This window comes from Podospora bellae-mahoneyi, chromosome 2 (assembly GCF_035222275.1).
Source record: "Podospora bellae-mahoneyi strain CBS 112042 chromosome 2, whole genome shotgun sequence".
In the NCBI taxonomy this organism is placed as follows: Eukaryota; Fungi; Ascomycota; class Sordariomycetes; order Sordariales; family Podosporaceae; genus Podospora; species Podospora bellae-mahoneyi.
Window position 1 is genome coordinate 3,722,038 of NC_085881.1, and position 21,499 is coordinate 3,743,536.

The 21,499-nt window shown below is 50.7% G+C and overlaps 6 protein-coding genes and 3 non-coding genes across 9 annotated transcripts; 7 read left to right on the forward strand and 2 right to left on the reverse strand.

Moving 5' to 3' along the window:
* Positions 1–75: 75 nt before the first annotated feature.
* On the forward strand, positions 76–5,450 carry QC761_210170 (uncharacterized protein; the record flags this gene model as incomplete). The annotated part of the gene is made up of 5 exons (XM_062876756.1): positions 76–120; positions 170–346; positions 401–4,330; positions 4,386–5,032; positions 5,092–5,450. Exons 3-5 carry the CDS (start codon positions 2,511–2,513, stop codon positions 5,448–5,450), a joined length of 2,826 nt encoding a protein of 941 aa, XP_062735381.1. The 5' UTR covers positions 76–120; positions 170–346; positions 401–2,510.
* Positions 5,451–6,571: 1,121 nt separating this feature from the next.
* On the forward strand, positions 6,572–8,409 carry ADE4 (amidophosphoribosyltransferase; the record flags this gene model as incomplete). The annotated part of the gene is made up of 3 exons (XM_062876757.1): positions 6,572–6,832; positions 6,896–8,316; positions 8,373–8,409. The coding sequence occupies 3 exons, from the start codon at positions 6,572–6,574 to the stop codon at positions 8,407–8,409; spliced, it is 1,719 nt and encodes a 572-aa protein (XP_062735382.1).
* Positions 8,410–9,266: 857 nt separating this feature from the next.
* Positions 9,267–9,804, forward strand: QC761_210185 (uncharacterized protein; the record flags this gene model as incomplete). Its single annotated transcript, XM_062876758.1, has 2 exons — positions 9,267–9,338; positions 9,392–9,804. 2 exons carry the CDS (start codon positions 9,267–9,269, stop codon positions 9,569–9,571), a joined length of 252 nt encoding a protein of 83 aa, XP_062735383.1. The 3' UTR covers positions 9,572–9,804.
* Positions 9,805–11,310: 1,506 nt separating this feature from the next.
* QC761_210190 (uncharacterized protein) lies at positions 11,311–13,299 on the forward strand. The gene is made up of 4 exons (XM_062876759.1): positions 11,311–11,522; positions 11,579–11,636; positions 11,693–12,451; positions 12,516–13,299. Exons 1-4 carry the CDS (start codon positions 11,399–11,401, stop codon positions 13,141–13,143), a joined length of 1,569 nt encoding a protein of 522 aa, XP_062735384.1. The 5' UTR covers positions 11,311–11,398; the 3' UTR covers positions 13,144–13,299.
* A 583-nt stretch (positions 13,300–13,882) lies between these two features.
* QC761_210200 (uncharacterized protein) lies at positions 13,883–15,160 on the reverse strand (the record flags this gene model as incomplete). The annotated part of the gene is made up of 1 exon (XM_062876760.1): positions 13,883–15,160. The coding sequence occupies one exon, from the start codon at positions 15,158–15,160 to the stop codon at positions 13,883–13,885; it is 1,278 nt and encodes a 425-aa protein (XP_062735385.1).
* A 1,589-nt stretch (positions 15,161–16,749) lies between these two features.
* Positions 16,750–16,854, forward strand: QC761_0042490. The gene has a single exon. It is a non-coding gene; the product is annotated as a tRNA-Arg (tRNA).
* Positions 16,855–17,025: 171 nt separating this feature from the next.
* QC761_0042500 lies at positions 17,026–17,135 on the forward strand. The gene has a single exon. It is a non-coding gene; the product is annotated as a tRNA-Glu (tRNA).
* A 304-nt stretch (positions 17,136–17,439) lies between these two features.
* Positions 17,440–18,446, reverse strand: QC761_210210 (uncharacterized protein; the record flags this gene model as incomplete). Its single annotated transcript, XM_062876761.1, has 2 exons — positions 17,440–18,335; positions 18,410–18,446. The coding sequence occupies 2 exons, from the start codon at positions 18,444–18,446 to the stop codon at positions 17,440–17,442; spliced, it is 933 nt and encodes a 310-aa protein (XP_062735386.1).
* A 2,533-nt stretch (positions 18,447–20,979) lies between these two features.
* Positions 20,980–21,068, forward strand: QC761_0042520. The gene has a single exon. It is a non-coding gene; the product is annotated as a tRNA-Phe (tRNA).
* The last annotated feature ends 431 nt before the right edge of the window (positions 21,069–21,499 follow it).

Below are 21,499 nucleotides of genomic sequence, written 5' to 3' on the forward strand. Positions count from 1 at the left end.
GATAAATCCTGCCGATACGAGAATATTGTTGCCGGCATGAGAATGCTGTCCCTCCGTGATTGGTCAACCTGACAACCAGGTCCCGTCAGTTCTTCTCAACCTGCAGAATTTGGCAGCATGGTAACACGTACCGCATCACTCGATGGACCGAAACTCACTCACTCGAAAGTCAGCAAATCAAAGCCGAGACCTTCAGCAACTTGAATTGGAAAAGCCTTGCTTTATCGCTAATTTTCCCGATATTTGCCTGCCGTTTATCTGCGGGAGTAGTCCGTTTTGACAAGGAGCAAACGCTCTCCCTGCTGGCGATCTGTTTAACAAGCCGGCACGTATCCTTGCCATCCAGGTTACTATCTTTATCCCTAGTCGGTTGCCGTCGATCATATTGATTAATCGGTAGTTACCTACCTGGTGCGTGGGACTCCAGGCTACAAAGCTCCTAACATTTGACGATAATTGTACAGCGATACACTCATTGTTTACTGGCCTCAAGCCTTCCCATCACCATACACTACGGCAGCTCTTATCCAGGCACTGTGCTTGTAGAGACGGATCTCACCTCAGTCCCAACCTGAACAACACTCACAAATCCGAGCTTATCGCAAGGCGCCATGGACCCATGCACACCGCATTCCAAAGCTGCAGTAGACGGTATCTGTGCACACTGGCCTGGAAATGCGGCTATCGCGAAGTGGTACCAGTGCTGCCGTGGCTTTTCAAACCACAAGAGGCGTTGTGAAGCAGGGGTGAAGACAGCTGAACCGCTCGAGCGCAGGCATGGAAAGCTTGAGCATGCAAGATTGGTGGCTGTCAATGCCCCTTTTCAAAAGACAGAATCAATATTCACAACCTGGCAAAACGGCGCTTGACGGGACACGCCTCAGTGCCTGGTTCATCTTTGCGTTTATCAATCCACCGCAGTACCAACAACTGTCACCATCGTTGCCAACAACAGCGATTATTCCGCCTTGAATGCCAAGTGCTGAGCCGAAGGACATGCATTGCAGTGATGCGACAACGGACTCTCGGTCTTCGTATCGGCCATCTTCACAAAAGCTCGCTCCTGTCCGGAGCAAAACAAAAAACGATGGCTTCATTCTGAGCCTCACCAGAACATTCCTGTTTTCTTGTAGAGTGGAATTATCAAAGCACCCAGTTTGGGCCCATTATCATCACCGCAATCTCGGCGGCTTCTAAACCTCGAGTTCAGCTCCCCACTGGAACACAGAAAAGCGCGCTCGAGAATTCACCATTGCTCCCACGCTAATCTCAGTGTCCAGCGCCTGGCCAGGGCCCCCCTTTTTCCCTAGTCCAAATTTGGCAGCCAGCCTAGCAACTATCAGAAAACTGTTAAGCCTTACGAGTTTTGCGAGCGCCAATCAGTCAGCCACCGGCTGTGGCTTGCTGCGCGCGGCCAATACATATCTCTTAATTTTACCAGCAAACAAACATGGCCGTATGGTTATTCATCGCTGATCTGGACCCGACAGGCAGGATACCTTCGCCATCTGTCTCATGAGTCTCATGAATGAGCCCTGTTAAAGATGATCGACCGTAAACCACAGCTGACAGCGATCATCGGTGGACTCTTTGTTCGGATCTTTCCAGAGCTTAATTTTTTCGTCTTGATGGGATCCACAGGAACCAAATGGACCCCTGCTGCATCACTGCCCAGTCGATCCGCTGGAACGAGCTGGTTTCCGAGCTGATGTTTGGTGGATGGGGGTCGTGCTATCCGTGCCGATTGCTACCCCGTACCCAATTTGAGAATCCCTCGCGAGGGTCCCTCTTTCTTGTACCCACCGGCTTTATACGTCTAGATTCTGCCTTCTTGTTCATAATTGCCTCTGGACTTTTATCAGGCGATCTAGATGAATTGTAGAACCGATACCTAGGTTACAATTCTGCCAGCACTGCAGCCGGGCACAGCCGACCCGGGAGCCATGCGTAAATATAGTTGGTCTGCATGGTATTTCCATTTACACCACGCTTAACGATAAACAGGGGTGGTGACAAAATAGGCTAGCAGGCCTTTCAGCGCGGGCGCCAACCCAGTCTTGAGGAACGCCTGGTACCTTGGCAATGGCATCAGTGCACGAAGGGGAGGGTTGATGGGCGGCACGCTGAGCTGTCACAGCTTGACCCCCTGCTCCGTTTTCTCTTTTGATTGCTACCCGCACCTATACAGGGCTCAACCTCCCCCCCCTCTCCATTCCTTCCAGTGTCACTGGACTTGTTTTTCCTTTCCTTCGTTTCGCTCATTGAGGTCCGGATTGACTCAAGATCCAACCCAACCTTGTTGCTCACATACCACGAGTTCGAACTTCGAGGGTTGCCTTCCCCACCCTGAGGGTCTCCTGGCGTACCTCGATCCGTGTTTACGACGAAACCTTATCGGACTGTCAGACCTTTTTACTCCGGTGCTCGAGACCAAACAGAGGGAAAGCCTTGCCCTGACATCTTGGGAGGTAGGGCCATTGTTTCCTGCCACCACGAGATAGGCCGGCAAGATGAAGAAGTTCCAGTCGTACTTTACGCCTGCGACGGGTCCAGATGATCAGCCAGGGAGTACGGACGGGGAGAAGGTAAAGGGGGGCCGTGGGAAAAAGCAGGGGACCAAGCCGACTACACACCAACTTCAGCCAATACAGCCGCGAGGAAGACAACCACCACCGCCCTCCGAAGCAACATCTGGACATGCCACTCCTCAGGTTGCGTCCGGCGGGGCGAGTATGCTGTCTGTTCCAGACGCGGCGACGGTTCGGTCAGGCTCCAAACGAAGTCCAAGCAGATCCCGAGCCTCGTTTCGACACTCGGTATTCCCAGCAGGTGACCAGCGGAACCATGACACGGGCACCATTATGGAAATCCGAAACGACATGATGGTCAATTGGCTGTACGAGCAGCAACTCCGGAAACAGTACGCCAGCGGAATGGATCCCTACGAAGGTGTTGTTTTGAAGAAGGCCCGGGGCAACTTCACCTGCTGCCCCCCCCAGATGGCTGGCATTCCCGAATCGCTGTACGCCATGGTCTCCCAAATGAACGTACGCTGCGCCATGACGGTCAACACGCCCGTTGTGAGGGCGTTGATGGACTCGATCGTCACCAAAACCGATATCGACTATGTGCCGCTTCCCGACGGGCTCCGAGTCCAGATTTTGCCTTCCATGGTGGATCTTCCGAGGGGTCAGTTGCATCACTTTGCGGCCTTTATTGAGGACGTCAGGATGCTGGTTGTGTGGGACGATGAGCCCGAGAAGCTGTTGGACAGGGCTCATACTCTGGAACAGAGGTTTATTGAGATCATTTGGGGGAGGGGGGAGGAGGGCGAGGACGACGAGAAAGACGAAAAGAACATGGCAAATGTTAATGTGGACGAATTGGACCCGAACCAGCTGGAGGGTGCTCCTGAGAAACGGCCCGTCAGGTTGGAAAGCGCCATCATTGTGACACTCACCATGATTCTCTGGATCGTATGCTCGGGATTGGGATGGAGAGCATTGGCATACCAGTCTGCAGTGGATGGTACCTATCTCAGATTTGCGCTGCTGGCCGTCTGCCCACTGCAGATGTTTGTCAGTCTGTTCTTCTTCCAGTCAATTGTCAGCAACCTTTTCCAGATCTTTGGCCCCATTTCAGCAGTCGCAAACAACAGCAAGTACTACAGCGGAAAGCCACCCCGCCGGCTCAATCGCGATGCCAACGCTCTTCCTCATGTCACAATCCAGATGCCCGTGTACAAGGAGGGCTTGAATGCTGTCATTCAGCCCACGGTTGTGTCCCTCAAGGCGGCCATTAGCACATACGAAATGCAGGGTGGATCGGCCAACATCTTTGTCAACGACGACGGTATGCAGCTCATCTCTGAGGAGGACGCCCAGGCCCGCCGCGACTTTTATGACGAGCACAACATCGGCTGGGTGGCGCGCCCACCTCACAATCCCAACCCCAAGGAGGAAGGCGAGCTCAAGTTTATCCGTCGCGGCAAGTTCAAGAAGGCCAGCAACATGAACTACGCTCTGCGCACCAGCAATCTCGTGGAAGCCAAGCTCGATGCTATCCAGCGGGGTCCCAAGTGGACCAACGAGCAGGAGACAGCTGCGTACCGCCAGTGCCTTGCTGAGGTTTTGGATGGTGATGAAGGCCGGACTTGGGCTGATGGCAACATTCGCGTTGGCGACTACATTCTGATCATCGACTCTGATACTCGTGTTCCCAAGGACTGCTTGTTGGATGCTGTTAGTGAGATGGAGCAGAGCCCCGAGGTCGCCATCATCCAGTTCCAGTCTGGTGTCATGAACGTTACCAGTTCATTCTTCGAGAGAGGGTAAGTCGTATTTCGGGGCGGGAGGATGAAGACTAAGGGCTAACTGTGCTTCTAGCGTCACATTTTTTACCTATCTGATTTACACGTGCATTACTTACGCCGTTGCCTCTGGCGATGCGTGCCCCTTCGTCGGACACAACGCTGTGCTCAGATGGTCAGCTATCCAGGACGCCACTGCATACACCGATGAAGACGGCTATGAGAAGTATTGGTCTGAAGCCCACGTGTCGGAAGATTTCGAAATGGCCCTCCGCCTCCAGGTCGCCGGCTACACGCTTCGCTACGCCTCTTACACCGGCGATGGATTCAAGGAGGGTGTCAGTTTGACCGTCTATGACGAACTGGCCCGCTGGGAAAAGTATGCCTTTGGCTGCAACGAGCTTTTGTTTCATCCTCTCCGATTCTGGATTGTCAGGGGCCCATTCACTAGTCTCTTCCGGGAGTTTATCTGCTCGAGCATTCCGCTGCCCAAGAAGATGACCATTATGGCTTACGTCGGCACCTACTACGCCATTTCTGCAGCCTGGTGCATCACCCTGGCCAACTACTTTATCACCGGCTGGTTTTATGGCTTGTATGACAAGTATTATCTCGATTCGTTCGCCATCTATGTTTCCATCGTGGTTGTCTTCAACGGTCTTGGTAACGTTGGGCTGGCCGTGCTGCGGTACCGATTGAGTGAGAAAGGTCTTCTCAGTGCCTGTAAGTTTTCATCTGCTTGGCTTTATCATGCGGCTTGCAGCCCACTAACTTCTTTCTAGTCTGGGAGTGTATCAAGTGGATTCCAATGTTCACCATCTTCCTGGGCGGTCTTTCTCTCCACACGGCCCAGGCTATCTTGTGCCACTTTTTCGAAATCGAAATGATCTGGGGCGCCACGGCAAAGGAACTCGAAAACTTGAGCTTCGGCAGCGAAATCCTGCGCATCATCCGCAAGTTCAAGTTCACGTTCGTGTACTGCTTCCTCTGCACGGCGCTCATGATCTGCGGCACCACCGTTTTTCCCCACCAGTGGCGCATCGGCGAGTTTTACGCCATCTACCCTCTCTCGACCACTGTGGTTGCTCATTTCTCCCTGCCTGTGTTTTTGAACCCGGCCTTGATGAAGTTCACGTGGTAGTTTTTGGGGAGAGGCTTTTGGGTATCTTTTTTCCTTTTCATGACTCAGAAAAATGGGTAATCGTTAATGATGTTATTGTTACTTTTCGAGCGGACGATATATACTTGATAGATTTTTTCCTGTGATCTTTCGGACTTCTTTACAGCAATGATTGGGTTATTTCAGGGAATGGGAGTTTTGGAGTAACACAGCTTACGGTGAGCTGAAGATGGGGTGGAATATTAAAGATGGAAACCGACTGTATACAAGACAACTCATATTCTCTTATCACTTGTATTCTTTTTTGATAAATTTCAATTGAGAACCATGACATAGAAACTTGCTTCTTTACATATGCGAGATACAAGTGGGGGTTGGCAAGCTGAGCCCAAATGTCAGAATCAAAGTTTTTCAAGCATTCAACTTCCTATCTCGGCTGCGGCAAGCTGCGGCAAACTGCGGGAAGCGTATCGAAATACCCGCGTGCTCTTGGGGTGACATTGGCGGCGACAAGAGTAGTGATGGAGCGGAAGGTGTGAGCCCCGATAAGAAAAGATAAGCACCGCCAAGCTCACAATTCTTCGTTGGAGGGGCGCCACCCGCGCGGCGCACACAATCAAGACGATCAAAACGGCCCCGCATGGGTGCCCCTCCAAAAAATTTCCCCTCCATCATCTGCCACCAGCCAGCCCCTGCGGGCTATTATCCGGCTCTCTTGTAGCCAGAAAAAAAAATGACTCCAGAATATGGATCTCGTCTTGACCTCGTCCTCCGCTTGCCACTGCTTTTCCCAGCCTCTGGTTGGTCGGTTTCTGTCTGGGGATAACCTCTGGGGTTGACATCTCAGTGTTCTGGACTTGCCTTGTCAGTGATCCCTTGTTGACTTGTAATATTTTCCTGCCGAACCCGATCTCGGTGTGGTGTCCGTACCCATCATCTCAACTCACGACTCCTCCTCGACCTCCTCTCCTCCTCGGCCAAAGTCAAGCCTTTCCACTTCCGACTGCCGATTCTATTACCTATAGGCTTTTTTCCCGCGACGAATTCTTCGCTGGAAACTTCGTCGTCACCCATTGCCGATCGTCGACCGCAGTGTATGTGTTGCGCGCGCATACCGATACATATAGGAAACAGCAGTCACAATGTGCGGTATCCTTGCTCTGATCCTCGCCGACTGGCAGGCCACTGACGCCGCCTTCGACTTACACGAGGCTCTGTACTATCTCCAACATCGCGGCCAAGATGCTTGCGGTATCTCCACCAGTGCCGTCGGCGGCAGAATATACCAGTGCAAGGGCAATGGCATGGCCGCCAAGGTCTTTGAGGATGGCAAGCGCATTGCTGATCTTCCTGGCTACATGGGCATTGCCCATCTCCGGTATCCCACCGCCGGAACCAGCTCCGTAGGTCCATCATCTTGTTCCAATTGTGTTGTCTAACCTAACTGACACCCTGGTTGCGCATAGAGCGCCGAGAGCCAACCTTTTTATGTCAACTCTCCCTACGGTATCTGCTTTGCGCATAATGGTAACCTGATCAACGCCCCCGAGTTGCGCAAGTTCCTCGACCAGGAAGCCCACCGTCATGTCAACACCGACTCCGACAGCGAGCTCATGCTCAACGTTTTGGCCAACGCTTTGAACGAGACTGGCAAGGCCCGTGTGAACACCGACGATATCTTCAACGCCCTGGCCGAGACCTACAACAGATGTCAGGGCGCCTGGGCTGGCGTTGCCATGATTGCCGGTTTCGGTGTGCTCGCCTTCCGTGACAGTTGGGGCATCCGTCCCCTTGTCATGGGCTCCAGGCCCTCTGCCACCCAGGAGGGTGGCATCGACTACATGTTTGCGTCAGAGAGCATTGCGCTTCGCCAATTGGGCTTCAAGAACTTCCAGGATATCCTCCCCGGCCAGGCCGTTTTCATCCAGAAGGGCGGCCAACCCCAATTCCACCAGGTCACCCCGATCAAGGCCTACTCCCCCGACATCTTCGAGTACGTCTACTTTGCCCGTCCAGATGCGGTCATGGATGGCATCTCGGTCAACGAGAGCAGACGGATCATGGGTGCCAAGCTGGCGGACAAGCTCAAGGAGATTCTCGGAGAGGAGGGCATCAAGGAGATCGACGCCATCATTCCCATCCCAGAAACTGCCTCCACCAGCGCGCAGGTTGTATCGGACAAACTCGGGATTCCCTTCTCCAACGGCTTCATCAAGAACCGTTACGTCTACCGCACCTTCATTCTCCCCGGGCAAAAGGCCCGGCAAAAGAGCGTCCGCCGCAAGCTCAGCGCCATGGAGTCCGAGTTCAAGGACCGCGTGGTTTGCTTGGTGGACGACTCCATTGTCCGCGGTACCACATCTAGGGAGATTGTCAGTATGGCCCGCGAGGCCGGCGCCCGCAAGGTCATCTTTGCCAGTTGCGCCCCGCCTATCAAGTACCCTCACATCTACGGCATCGATCTTGCCTCTCCTCAGGAGCTTATTGCGCACGAGAAGACGAGGCAGGATATTGCCCGCCACATCAACGCTGATGAGGTTGTGTACCAAGATTTGGACGATCTCAAGGCGGCGTGCACTGAGGCGAGCGGAGGCAAGATCACTGAGTTTGAGGTTGGCGTGTTCTGCGGCGAATATCAGACGGATGTGCCACATGGGTATTTCGATCATCTGAATGAGCTCCGAGGAAAGAAGAGGGAGGCCGCGCCTACTGCCGGCGGAGAGACCGTCGTTGCGAGCGGCGGGCCAGTAAACGTGGCCAACGGCGAGAAAAGTGTACAGTTCAAGACTGACTTGTCGGGGGTGACACCTGGGGGATTGACTCCTTCGACTGAGGAGGCTGTCAAGGGGACTTCGGCAGTTAGCCCGGATAACCGGCAAGATATTAGGTGAGCTTTCTTATTGGCCATTCGGCTGTTTGAGAGTTTGACTAACGTGGTAGTAGCATCCACAACTTGGCAACTGATCCCAACAACCGGTAAATGATGTGCTGGTAATGATTTGTGATATGGCATGGCGTGTTTGACGGCTGGGGGGTATTTTGCACGTTTTGCTCGGTTCGATTCGTTGTACATTCGCTCACTTTGGGGGTTTCACCTGGCATGATACAAAAAAAGATACGATACACTATCAAGAGGGATAGAAAAAGAGAGGCGGGACGGTTGGGGAAGACGATTCGTGGGGATGTATGGTATCCGAACAGGGCGAACAGGGCGGTTGGGTCAAGTTTTGATGTTGGGAATGTATCAAACCGCAGAGCAAGCAGGTGTGGGTTTTTGATGGTAGAGCAAGAAAAGAGAAGATGCGCAAGATCAAAAGAGACAATCCTATTGTTTGGCATTGGCGTGACACTAGGGAGCGTGATTTCGGTGAGTAGCCTTATTTTGTGTCCGGTGAACTCATTCGAGATGGGGCCAGCAGCGTCACGCAGCAGATGGACTGACCTCGTGACTGGGAGAGCAGGTATCTAGCCGGCCTTGTGGGGTTTTAGGATTCTGGGGTAAGCTCTTGGGTGGCAGGTGGTCAACTTTTTTTCTTTGTCTCTGAAGTTAAATATCTGACCCAGGCAGTAAGGCAAGACTTTGGGTTGAAAGTGAACTTTTGGCCAAGCAAGGCTTTTCTTGATTGTCAAGGCAGAGGATACTTTTTCGTTTGACGCGTTCACACGGCAGAAAGGCAAACATTGTTTTTGACTTTGGCATCGCGACTACAGAAATCACAACAGTTGGCGTCTTTCCAACTTAAAGTCGCAAGTCTACCGGAAATACTACTTTTATCCACAACCAACCCAGTATTAGCAGCCTATCTTGTTTTGTTCAAGCTGAAGAAAGCACCCAACATGACGACCGAGTCCACGACTCCTCCTGCCGCCCAGGCAGAGGGTGAGAAGACCACAACAACACCCAAGACAGTAAACACAACCGCCCCCTTCAACTCAAAGTAATACACTGACAGAACGACCAGACCCGGTCTTCCAAGGATAGTAGCAGCGTTGCTACCAGTACCACCGCTAGCAAAAGTGCTGCTGTCAGCGCTGTTGATGCCTCGGACAAGTCAAAGGAGAATGTGAAGGCCTTCCTTCCGCATTCGATCCCCAAGAAGCCGACCAGCTCGGAGATGTATTCGGCTTGTCATTATGACTAGACTTCTTGGTCAATATGGGGACGGACATGATTAAGTCATATGGGAGCAGAGAATTGCGAAATTTTGGGGAGTGCTATGGTGTCTAGGTTGGGGAGAAATCTCGGGTTTTTGTGATCACGACAACAGAGGTGAGAGTAGTAGTAACTCACTGCCATGATAGTATCATCATTCTTATCTCTTTTTATCAAATTGCCACATTTTTTGTGCAAGGGTGTTGGTCGAGCATGACCGCTATGAAAAGATATCCCTTTATAACAGCAAGACGGCTCTTTCGACAGAGGTGACTGGATTATAAGTTTCCTCTTACAACTCGTTCCATTTATGGAGCTGCTACTTTTCTTGGAGCACCCCTTCTCATAATTGTTCTCAGAAGACCCCCCAGATTGCACGCAGGTCTGTTTACTGGATGTCAGTGACTTCTGGTTGTCATGTTTGCTGTCTGGGAAGTGGCGAGGGTGGCAACACTTCGTCACTTGTGCATGACCATAGGCATAGCATAGCAAAGCATAAAATAAAATAAACATCAATCAGAGTGAGAGGGAAGGAGCAGACTCACCAGGTATTTACTTTGATTTTATGGCTGCGTCTTCCATCTGTTGATGAGCCCTTCATGATTTGCTGAGTACCTCTCTGAGGCATATGTCAACAACACAGGCATTCACAAATTAGAATCCGAGGTCCAGACTTGGCCTTGGGCAAGCCAGGTTGACTTTTTATACCTTTCTTGCCGAACCGTTTTTTTTCTTTTTTTTTTTTTTTTTTTTTTTTTTTTTTTTTTTTTTGATTTGAAACACCGCAGAATAGCAGGCCACCATGGCGCAAGCTACCACAATCGAACCTCGCTGGTACCTCTGCCACTAGTAGCCACTAACAGCCACATTGCTCCAATTTGAGGAACCCAATCTTTGCTTGTGGTGCAGTGGGATGTAAAACTGATGTGGCTGTCTGTCTTGGCAAACTCTGGGTCAAGAGACGTTGTTGTTCGGATCCCTCTGGCTACTTGTTCTTCTGAGGTTTTCCACCCTGCACCTTAGGCATACTTTCATTCATGAATGAAATGAACGGAATCATCTTCTTCCTACTAGAGCCAGATAAAAAGAATCAACGAATGAATAGGCGCAAGGCATTGTCTGATGTACCGGGGTATTATGAGCTGGTGATTGCTCTGGATTCCACCATGGCTCTTTCCTTTCCTCCTTCTCAGATTCTTCCTCCGTCTTCACAGTTCAACTTTGCTCTCAGAAACTCTCTGACCGTCCATTCACATCCCGTTATCCAAATTCACTTGAATACTCTGCATTGATGCGCAGGCCTAGACCACTTTCTGTCCGGTTCTGGTGCCAGCCACCCACACCTAGCTTTCACATCCAGATGATAGAGGCTTCAAGATTCACCCAGCCGATCAATAAGCATCTACTTGAGTGTGCCAATCGGTTTGATAGGTGGTCTGACCTCAGTCATCAAGCTTGCGACAGCCCTGAGCAGCTCTGAGGGTTACAGGCAGCTGACCCACATTTATGAAAACGGTGTAAGACCATTGGCTGGGCTGAGAGCAACATACTGACATCGGGCCAGGCACAAGCCATCCCACACCTGGGATTCACTCCAGCAATTGAGAGGTGTGATCTTTCCGCCTATTTGTTGATTCGGTATCGTCACCGTGTGCCAGGCGTGTGCCACCTGTGATTTTCCAGTTGATATTTTCCGCCACTTTAAGTGGTCGAATCGCATCAGCAACAAGCAACAGGCATCAACAGCCAACAACGGCAGACGGCGGCGCCAGATAATCAAGACAGTTTCGACCATCGCTAACGCCAATTGAGAAAAATGTCGCTCGTGTCGGGCACGCTACTGCTCTTCGTGGCTTGGCTAACGTGGCGTGTGTGGAAGTTCACACTGTCACCTCTGACCAGGCCGAATGAGCCGAGAGAGCTGCCATACACAATTCCTTGTAAGCCTTGTCTGCTTCAAACATTCTCCTGAGTTTGATTACTGACTTCAGAAAAGTCATTGGCCATGCAATTTCATTGTTCATGAACTCGACTGCTGTCTTGACAAAAGGATGGTATGCTTCCCAGGACACTTGAGTCTAGAAGAAAATCACACTGACGCTCTGGTAAGGAACAAACTGTCGGGCGATAACCGTCAGCCATACGCTCTCCAGGCAGCTGGAACATCCTTCTACGTCATATCCCACCCTAAACACATTGCCGAGCTATCCAGGAACACGCAAAACTTCTCCTTTGTCGAGTTTTCAGTCGACATTGTCAAAGCCACCGGCATGAGCCCCGAGGGCATTGCGAAGACTTATAACCTCGACCCAGATGCTCTCGATGCCAAAGTCGACCATTTCAAGCACCCTATGAAGGACAAGCATTTCGAGCATCTCAACCGCCAGCTGCATACCACGCAACTATCTCCGAGTTCACAGAACAACAACTTACCCTCCCTCGATCAGACCATTCTCTCATGGCTACAGAATTACTTGACTATCCCGAATCTCCAAGAGTATTCCCTGGTTCAGCATGACCTTGAGGTCAATTTCTATGAGTTCGTCAATACGGTCTTCATCCGCGCAGGCGAGAATGCGTTTTTTGGTCCCGCCCTTGCCAGAAACCACCCCGACGTGGCCCACGACTTTCGGATCTACGACGAGCTCCACTGGAGAGACCTGTATCTGTTTCCTCCGTTCTTGGCTCCAGAATTGACCGCAATCAAGGAGAAATTGACAGCGCAGTTCAAAAAATATCTGGCCCTGCCCAAACAGGAGAGAGACAAGCAAAACCCAAGCTGGTTCACCCCCAATTTTGAACTCGCTCTAGACAAGCTAGAAGTAGGCGAGCAAGACAAGGCGGTTTTCTTCCTGATGCTCTATCTTGCGTACGTACACCATGCCTTGCCCCCAATTTCTACCACACACCGCTAACAATTTCCGGTCTCGCAGAACAAACACCAACACCCCCAAGCTCCTCTTCTGGTGCCTCGCCCATCTCCTCTCCTCTCCAGCAACCTGCCTCGACAAAATCCGCGCTGAAATCAGCCCGGCATTCACAGGCGATGAGCTGACCGACCCCTCCTACCTCCTCACCCCGGGGAATTGTCCCACCTTCGAGTTCTTCTATCTCGAAGTCCTCCGCTTCAGAAGCCACTCCGTTTCCGCCCGCGTCGTAACAGCTGACACCGTCCTTCCTGCCCCTGGCTCGTTTCTCTTGCGCAAGGGGGCAAAGGTGTTGATCCCGTACAGGGTGTTTCACTTTGATGAGACCATCTTTGGGAAGGATGCCAAGTTTTTCAAGCCGGAGAGGTGGGAAAGCTTGCCGGCATCGGCGAGGGGGGTGGTGAGGGCTTTTGGTGGGGGAAAGAGTATCTGCCCGGGGAGGTACTTAGCCGAGAGGGAGGTGAAGAAGGCGGTGGCGTTGATGATGAGAAGGTTTGACTTTGAGGTTTTGGCGGAGGGGGGCCCTGATAAGTGGATGCCAAAGGGGGATGATAGTAGGCCTGGCGTGGGGATGATGGGGATTGAGAAGGGGGGTGATTTCAAGGTTAGGGTTCGGAAAAGAGAGGTAGTCTGATGGCAGTGATTTGAGCAGATCGTCTTGCGTTAGCCGGGAGCTTTAGTAATGGGTTGAGACATGGCCTATGGGCCAGTTTGACCATGGAGTTAGGCTTGCCATTAGGGCATCGTAAATGAGCAATGCTTTCTACAGAGGCCCTTTTTGTTTTATAAATAGCTTGACAACCATCTTTGCTTTTCTCAGTCATACACTCGCAGATTCCCTACAAAGTATTCCACAAACTTCCGCAATGTATCCATAGTATATCCCCCAAGACTCACACTCGTCTCATACCTGTGCCGCCCTTGAGGATAACCCAGACATCTTAACCACTTGTTTGGACACAATGCAGAGTCCGACGTGCTGCCTACTCAGGAAGTGCCGCTCACTGATGGCGCTCCTCAGTTTACCCTCTGCCTTTTTTGAGGGCGACCTTCACTAGAGAATCCTGATCATCTTCAGCGCTGGTTTCTCCGCCATCGATGTAGTCCTCAGAATCACCGTCGTAATCCTCATAATCCTCGTCATCATCCACAATCACCAGAGTAGCTCTGATCCCTCTGTTCCCTCGACTCTCGGCGGCCTCGTACCACCTACCGGCCATCAATCGTCAGTCAATCTGATACATCTCGGATTCCTTGGCCATATAAAATGTTACACCCGTCATCAGATGGTCTGTTCTTCAACACAGAAGGGAGGCGAGAAGAACCAGGGGTGGAACGTACCAAACAAAACCTCAGAAGGAGCTTCATCAGCATCATGATGTGGGAGTATCAGTTGGAAATCGTCCGAAAAGACCAGGAATGCACTCGAGGACGAAGCGTTTCGTACGATGAGAAAGTACGAGTCCGGTCCTGGCTGTAAACCAAAAATAGTTGAATCTTGATCCGGCAGCCTTTGTGACATGCACCACCCCCCACAGTTCTGGATTCGTCTCACGTCTCCAGAGACCAGGGCAGTTTGCTTGAGATTCGCGCAGGTGGCTGTATCGTGCAGTTGGGCTTCCACATACGCGCTCACTGGCAACCATGTTGATACGCCCCCTTTTCCAAACCCACCTTGCAGATCGGCACACCTCTCTTGAGCAGAGACACTTTGGGAATGTGTGACAGGCATCACACGTGGCCACGTAGTCAGCCGCTGCTCTGTAAGACGCAGCTCCTTCTTCCTGTGCCAAGATGGATGGTAGTGGGGTCTCGGTTACATCCCCAGAACTTTTGGCGAACATACCTTCGTCCAGCTGCCCAAATACATCCGTGAATAGTGCCTTGACCGCATGGAAGAGCAGGTCTTCGAAGTTCAGTTCAACCTCTTCTAGGCCAAGCTCTGCCGCAGCAAACTCTGACCTCAACCACTTGTCGTGAACCTTGATAGTCCCAGGTTCCTTCAGGTATAGTATATTCAACTGCAGTCGTCGTCTTGCCCCGACAATTTGGACTTCAAGTCCAGCCATCTGAGGACAAGCATGGACGCATACCCTGAGTTGTCGGTTGACCAGAACTGCGAACCTCTCTGTAGATACCTGTTCCAGGATTGATGCACGCTGAAACCGTTGAATCTCTTCTTCCGCGGCAGTGTGAAGCGGTTTATACTTGCACAAAATGTCACAGTATTCGCGAGAATTCTCTAAGAGTCTATAGCTCAATCCTTTAACAGCCCTGTAGAAGCAGGGGTTCTGTGAATCATGCCACAAATAATTCGCATTGTAGGCCCTGATGTACTTTATCCTGATCAGCTTTGTTACTTCGTCTCGTTCCTCCGCGATATGATGCCATTTTCGTGAAAAGATCCATTTCATTAGGTACTTCTTGAGTTTCTCAATCATCTCTCTGCTGATATGTCTTGAGGCACTGCCCATTTCGGCAGACCGGGATGTAAACATGGTACTCAATTGCTGGGCCACAGAACACTCCGAACGAGAATTCGTGCCCGCAGAAGACTTGGAATGAGCAGCATCATTTAGAACATCCCACATGGCCTTAGCGTCCTCCTCCACGCTAGTCAAGGCTTTCTGAGGAAGGCTGTATCCAAACATGGGTTTTCCTTCAAAACCCGTGCCGCAGCCAGAGGAAAGGCCCACGGGTGTATCCTGGTGAAGAAGACCGTATAGGTAGATCAAGCCCCTGTGTTCAATGTCTGCAGACAGATCTCGACGTCTTACTCCGCGACCGGTAGTGAAGCCTCTAGAACGTTCCCCACCACGAGTCTGACATCTTGTTCGCAGTTTATCGGAAAAGGCATCAAGGACTTTTCGACGTCACGCTGACTCCTTGTCTCAACTCTCCTAACACTTCCAAGCTACATGCGACGGAGACGGACCGGTAGGTCTTCTATCTGGCCTTCAAAGTGCCCCTTGAAAGCCAAGTCAAAGGCCCTGAAATGCAGCGGATGTTGAAGGAGGCAGAGCCGCAACTCCCGAAGATGGCGGCTGCAGAGTGCACACTGCTTTCAAGACTGACGATCATAAACTTCTCGCTACCGCTTCTGCCTTCCTGAATCAAATTCTGCGGTTGAAGTGTGGCACCACGAATGACGAGTTCGACGAGACCGTAGGAATCGCTGTCTATCACCTCAGTGGTGCGAAAATGTATGTAGCCCAGATTCGCTTTCAACTCTTTCTGCGAAGATGTGCCCTCGGCGCAATGTATAGTGCATCAGTGCCGTCCGCCTTATGCTCTACGCTGATTGCCACCTTGAAGCTGCTCGGAGATATTTCAGACAACTGTATTATGGCATCGCACCTAAAAAGCAACGGTGTTAGCGTCGCACACCGAAAACATCAATCCGGTCGATCCAAAAGAATCACCAGCTTCGAACTAACTCGGGGAAAGCAAACACGTTTATCACATCCGTAGTTTTTGGTATCAGTTGACAGGTTGATGGTCCTGGCTCGTGTGATAGATTCGAGGCTGCAAAGAGTACCGATGATGCCGGTGTTGCCCGGTGGTCGAGACATCCTGGTCCTGTTGTTGCAGCTTATGCTGGTAGCCGAGGAGGATCAAGAGACGATAGTTTGATAATTCAAGTGCGAGGAATAAAATAACAAACGGGTGCTCAGGTAATTTGAATAGAAATCGAGAAAGCCGTTGGAAATCGAAGAGAACGAGATACGAAAAGAGACTCGTGTTTTCTAGAATGAAGGGAGGTCGAAGGAATAAGAGGAAGCAGAGTTGTATTCCTCCACGGTGTAAGAAATGGAAGGAATTCACAAAAGAGGAGTGAAACGCAGCAAGTCGCAGGCGAGAACAAAATTTGATCAGTGTTCTGAGAAGGCAGAGCAAACGGATCGATCGTACCTTCTTCAACAACCGCACCTTCTCAACAGCGCTTCTGCAAACACATTGTGGACCCAAAAAGAGACACTGCAGCTCTGTATTGACGTAATTCACCCAAATAACACTTGAGAGACACTTGAAACGAAAGGTGGCTAAGAGACCTTAGAAGATCTACTGACGATCCTTGAATTCAATCAAAGGTGGCAAACCTCCAAACATATCAAATTTCATGGTCCAAGTACATAGCATCGCGCTTTGTGCTTTCTGTACAAACAAATCACGGCCCCAAAAAGGCATCAACCCCCAGGTATCAAGAAATCATAGAAGAGGTCTATCCAGACAAAAAGATCGACCATGCTGGGACTCGAACCCAGAACCTTTACCAGCTGGAGATTTAACTTGTTCACACATGTTGAAACCGGAAAGTAACGCGCTACCATTGCGCTACACGGCCTATCAATATCACCATGGTGGGATCTTCAGCCCAAGACTACATCTCTTACAGACATATTGCAGCGCAAAATCTTTCTTCCTCTTCACTTCTGTGACGAACACAAAACATACCTGGAAAAGACAACTGCAGAAGCGATCAGAAGAAGTCACAATTAATAAAAAGATATTGGGACTCGGATACCGGGAGTCGAACCCGGGGCTGTTGAGAGATTTCAAGACTGAATCTTAACGGACACTTCTGAGAAGTGAGAGTCAACTATGTTACCGCTACACCATACCCGATTTTGGAGAGTGTGGTTTCCGATTTGGATGCGAGTTGTGGAGGGAAACGGGGTATATCAGGTAATGGGAACTGGGTTGTGTGGATATCATGACTCAAATCAAAGTTCTCTATCACTGGCAAGGCAGGCTCCCCCTGCCAACACCATGTTCTTTGATTCTGTCCAGGGATGCCCAACTCCAAGAAGTCCAATTCTTGTTTCATCAAAGACCAAAAGAACATTGCCAGCACCACCAGTGCATATGTTATTGTTGCGTGCATATGTATGAACGTGTGATTGTCACCCCCAAAAGCTTGCTCAAGCTCTCAACAGTCATGCCTACCTAAGATAGTTTGAGGACCCATCATCGCCAACTTTATCCTCTCCCAGATTCCCACAAATCTCCTCAATAGCTTTGTCAAATCCACCCGTTCCCTCCTCGGGTAATCCCCCTCCCTCCTAGGCCTCCGATCCATATGCCTCATATGCTCTTCCGACGGCGGCAACCGTTCCCAAACATCCCTATACACCCCCCTCGGCACAACCGCAAACCTCTCATCAATCCTAACCTTGTTCTCCTCCGTACATATCAGCGGAAACGGACCCTCCCCAGTATCATCCTCCTTCAAGAAAAAATCAACCAACCCTTTCTGTTGACTATCCAACAGCTGCCAGTACCTAGGCGTAGTCCCCGCCCGGCTAGGAACAATGTAGACGTTCGGCGGCTGAGCAAGATTCTGTTCTTCAGTCTTTCTATCAAAAGTCACCACACCTCCCAAAATCCTGTACTCAGCCCGGTAACCAACAAGGTTTAAAACCTCAAAGGGGTAAATATCACCATTTAAATAGTAAGGGTGGCGAAACATAGTAGGAAGCGTCTCATCATCCGGGTCTTGCTTCCAGTGGGTAATCGTCTCGATGGAACGATCTCCCGTTCCCTGGTGAACTTCGATACCAACATCGAACAGAAGTACCCCTATTTCGTTCAAAGCCATAGCAACGAGCTGAATGAGACGAGTGTTGAAAACCTTGCTACCAGGCGTGGATTGGACGTACTTGGTTGTCAACTCACGGGGAAAAGACAGGAGCTCAAAGTCAAGCTTGTACTTATACTCAAGGGCAAACTCTAGAGCGCCGGGGCAGAGTTCAGGGTGGTGTTCAATGGGGTGGTTGCCATTGACGGCAGGGATGCGCTGGCCACACCATCGCCGCTGGTTTACCCCTGCCGGAGTATGTGGACCATGCTATTTTGGATATATTTTAGACCAGAAAGGGCTCAGCTTCGTCGAAAGGTACCGGCGATATCAGACGCCTTTGGTTGAACTGAAACCATCAGTTGAGACTCAGTAGAGCAGACAACTGGTGGTCGTTGGGACCTCTCTGTTGTGATGAGTTGAGGACCCAGTCTGGCTTCGAGATTGTTAGCCACGATGAGCTTCAGAAGTTAACAACGTAAATTAATGTAACCGCAACTCCGTCCGCGGAGCCTTTGACAGGTAGAGTTGCTTTTTGAGATTGAATGCGTGGCGTTAATGGGACATGGGAGTATCAGATAAAGGTTGCTCGGGACGTGACAGCGAATATACTTTGCTTCGCTTTTAAAGTGATTTGGAAAACTGTGTCGCGTGGTATGTGCTGTAGAAAATCGACCAAATCCCCCCCCTGCCCATCAGACAAGCACAATGTTGCCCATCCCACTTGCCTCCTCTCCCCTCATAACCCCCTCTACAAAAGCTTCCCCCACAACCTCCCACCTATTCTCTTCTTTATCACCCCTCAAAACATACGGGGTCCAATACCCCTTCACAACACCAATTTTATCCCCTACTCGGGCATACCGCGAAACATGCCCCAAATACCCCCTCTTAGTTTTCACCAACCTCATCCCTCTCAACGGCTTCCTCATCGCCACTCTAATCTCTTCAAACGTCTTTTTCGATTGAGTCGACTCCAAGTCGTCTCGTCGAGCAACAACGAAAATATCTCTGCAAAAGTGTCCGAACAGGGGTGCATGCCCGCTCGAATCCTTCCCAGCAACCATTGTGTGCCAAAAGGCCGTAAAGACAGAGCCATGAGCAGGCGGGTACATTGTGTGAAAGTTCCTGGAAACGAATTTGATGCATCTGATCCAATCTTTGTTGGCCGACAGAGGCTGTACGATATCCGGATCTGAGAAAACAGTGCTCATCACAGCAATGGTATCAAACACCCTGCCTTCAGTGTGTAGTTCGCTGTTGTTGGACCCAATGATTTGGTAACGAGCCGGATGTTTGGGGAATTTATACGCCTTTTCCGACCCAGAGGCGTTTGTACATGTTTGCGGTCGAGCTCTCATATCCCAGCGCAGTTGTCTCTCGAGGCTTGCTCCAATCAGGAACCCACGAGGGACATCCCTCAAGAGGCTCATGGTCGATCGAGTTAAGCATGGACTTGAGTGGGGTCGTGTTCCGCTTAAGCAAACCGACCACCATCGTGACACAGATTCGAATACTTGTAACTGTCGTGGTAGCTAATCTTGATCCAGCTGTTCTTGATCTCAGCCATTCCCAGCAAGCCATAGATTTTGTCTCGGGCGTCGTAACAAAGAGATTGCCGAGCGCTCCTTAGAGCTGGACTGATTAGCCACTCCTCTGGCCATGGCTCTTTGGTCGCTGGATATCCTTCGCGATCCGAAAAGAGTCTCAAGATCTGGGTGAAATTATCAGGGCCCGGAAACTTGAGATTAAGCCATGGAGTAATGCCACTCTGTTGAAGAGTGAGGCAGGCGCTGGTGAAGACGTCCCAGCTCATCATTGTCCTGCTCTCCGCCACAGGCTAGAGTGATATCCTGAGACAAGATCACCTCCTGGTAAATCTATAACCCCTGGAATCATGGTCGTGTCACCAGATTCCACACACCAACCCAGGTTGCCGAATCTGCGGTTGGCAGGCAGAGCCTTTCAAAGTCCTCTGGACATCGAATCGCCGATGCATGTTGTATCAAATCGGGAGCATCGCGTAGAAAGTCGAATGCAGCTGCCGCCTGCGCCTTTTCGTCGTTGTTGCTCTGATCGATGCAGATCTGATCTATTCACAGCACCACCGAGTGTCCAGATGGTCTCAAGTGCTGAAGAACACCGTACAGTGACTTGGTAATAAGCTTCTCATGTCCATCGACGTTGATGGGCATATCAAAGGCACCTGGTCCCCATGTGTAGCTGAGCGCGGTGTACCAGATCGGTTTAACCAAGTCATCCATCAACAGGCCAGACTTGTTTTGAGGCACGGTGACTTTCTCTGCATTCCAGGGAACAGTGATGGAGGGTGCAGCATATTGAGTCCTCGTTGCTGCCTGGTTTGATTTCCAGAACCCGAATTTCATACGGGTCAAATATAGATCGATAAAGTGTTCCGGGTGAGTCATTCCTGGGAGATATCTTCTTCTTTGATGCCCATGCTATAACCGCGGCTTCCGGGAACCTATCGGCCTCTGATGCTATGCCAGGCTGTTGCCCGAATCTCGCAGGCTCAAGGATGGGATTGTCCCGCCATTCCAAGTAGCAACCGAGTCTTAACTCGGAAAGAACATGCAAGTGTTGGTACAAGCGGTGGCCTGTGAGTTCTGGCATGTCCAAGTGTTTCTGAACTAAAAGGCCACTGGTGAAGGTTGTTTGAGGATTTTCAACACAGCCAGGCAGGAGGCAGGCAACCAAGCTCTGGCCAGGCAGTTGGGTCGCACCTACCCAACATACAAAATAACTGCTGCACTCACCCCATTACATCTGCACAACCAACCACCACCTTCTAGAATCAGGACCACATAGAAAAAGGAACACGAATCAAGGTTAGCAAAAAGAGTTAAAGACTGAGAAAAATGCAAAAGATTATGCGGTTTATGTGGATCGAACACATGACCTTCAGATTAATGATTGAAGTGGACTTCAGTCTGACGCTCTCCCAACTGAGCTAAACCCGCTTTTCATATCATCTGGCGCCGGATATTACAGTCATGTTAGTAGAAGCAGCTTGCTGCTGAGTCTGGTCCAGTCCAATAATGCACTGACTTTTGGCCCCAAGGAACAGAAGCAAGCCTGGAAATAGCGCCATCCCCTTGTTGACATCCAGTCCCTTCAGCCGCTAGAACCACCGGTGAAAAGGGGGGTAAAAAGGGGCAACTCGTTACTGTACAGAAGCTCATTATCAGGGAAACTAATACAGACACTGGCCACCGCATCGTCACAAACCCGTATCGTTCTGTTTCGTTACCCATACAGCTGCAGGGTCCAAAGCCCAAGCCCACAAGTCGGCAAACAAAGAGATTCCTCCCCGTCAACTACCGTCAGCACCCTTGGGAATAGCGTCATAGACACGGTCAACAAGACCATTCCCCCAACCCCGTTCCCCCTT

Bases quoted from the DNA above. Each gene is read 5' to 3' on its own strand.
- QC761_210190 (XM_062876759.1), top strand. From the start codon at position 11,399: ATGTCGCTCGTGTCGGGCACGCTACTGCTCTTCGTGGCTTGGCTAACG. The intron at 11,523-11,578 runs GTAAGCCTTGTC...ACTTCAGAAAAG, and splicing joins GCTGCCATACACAATTCCTT to TCATTGGCCATGCAATTTCA. The intron at 12,452-12,515 runs GTACGTACACCA...CCGGTCTCGCAG, and splicing joins TTCCTGATGCTCTATCTTGC to AACAAACACCAACACCCCCA.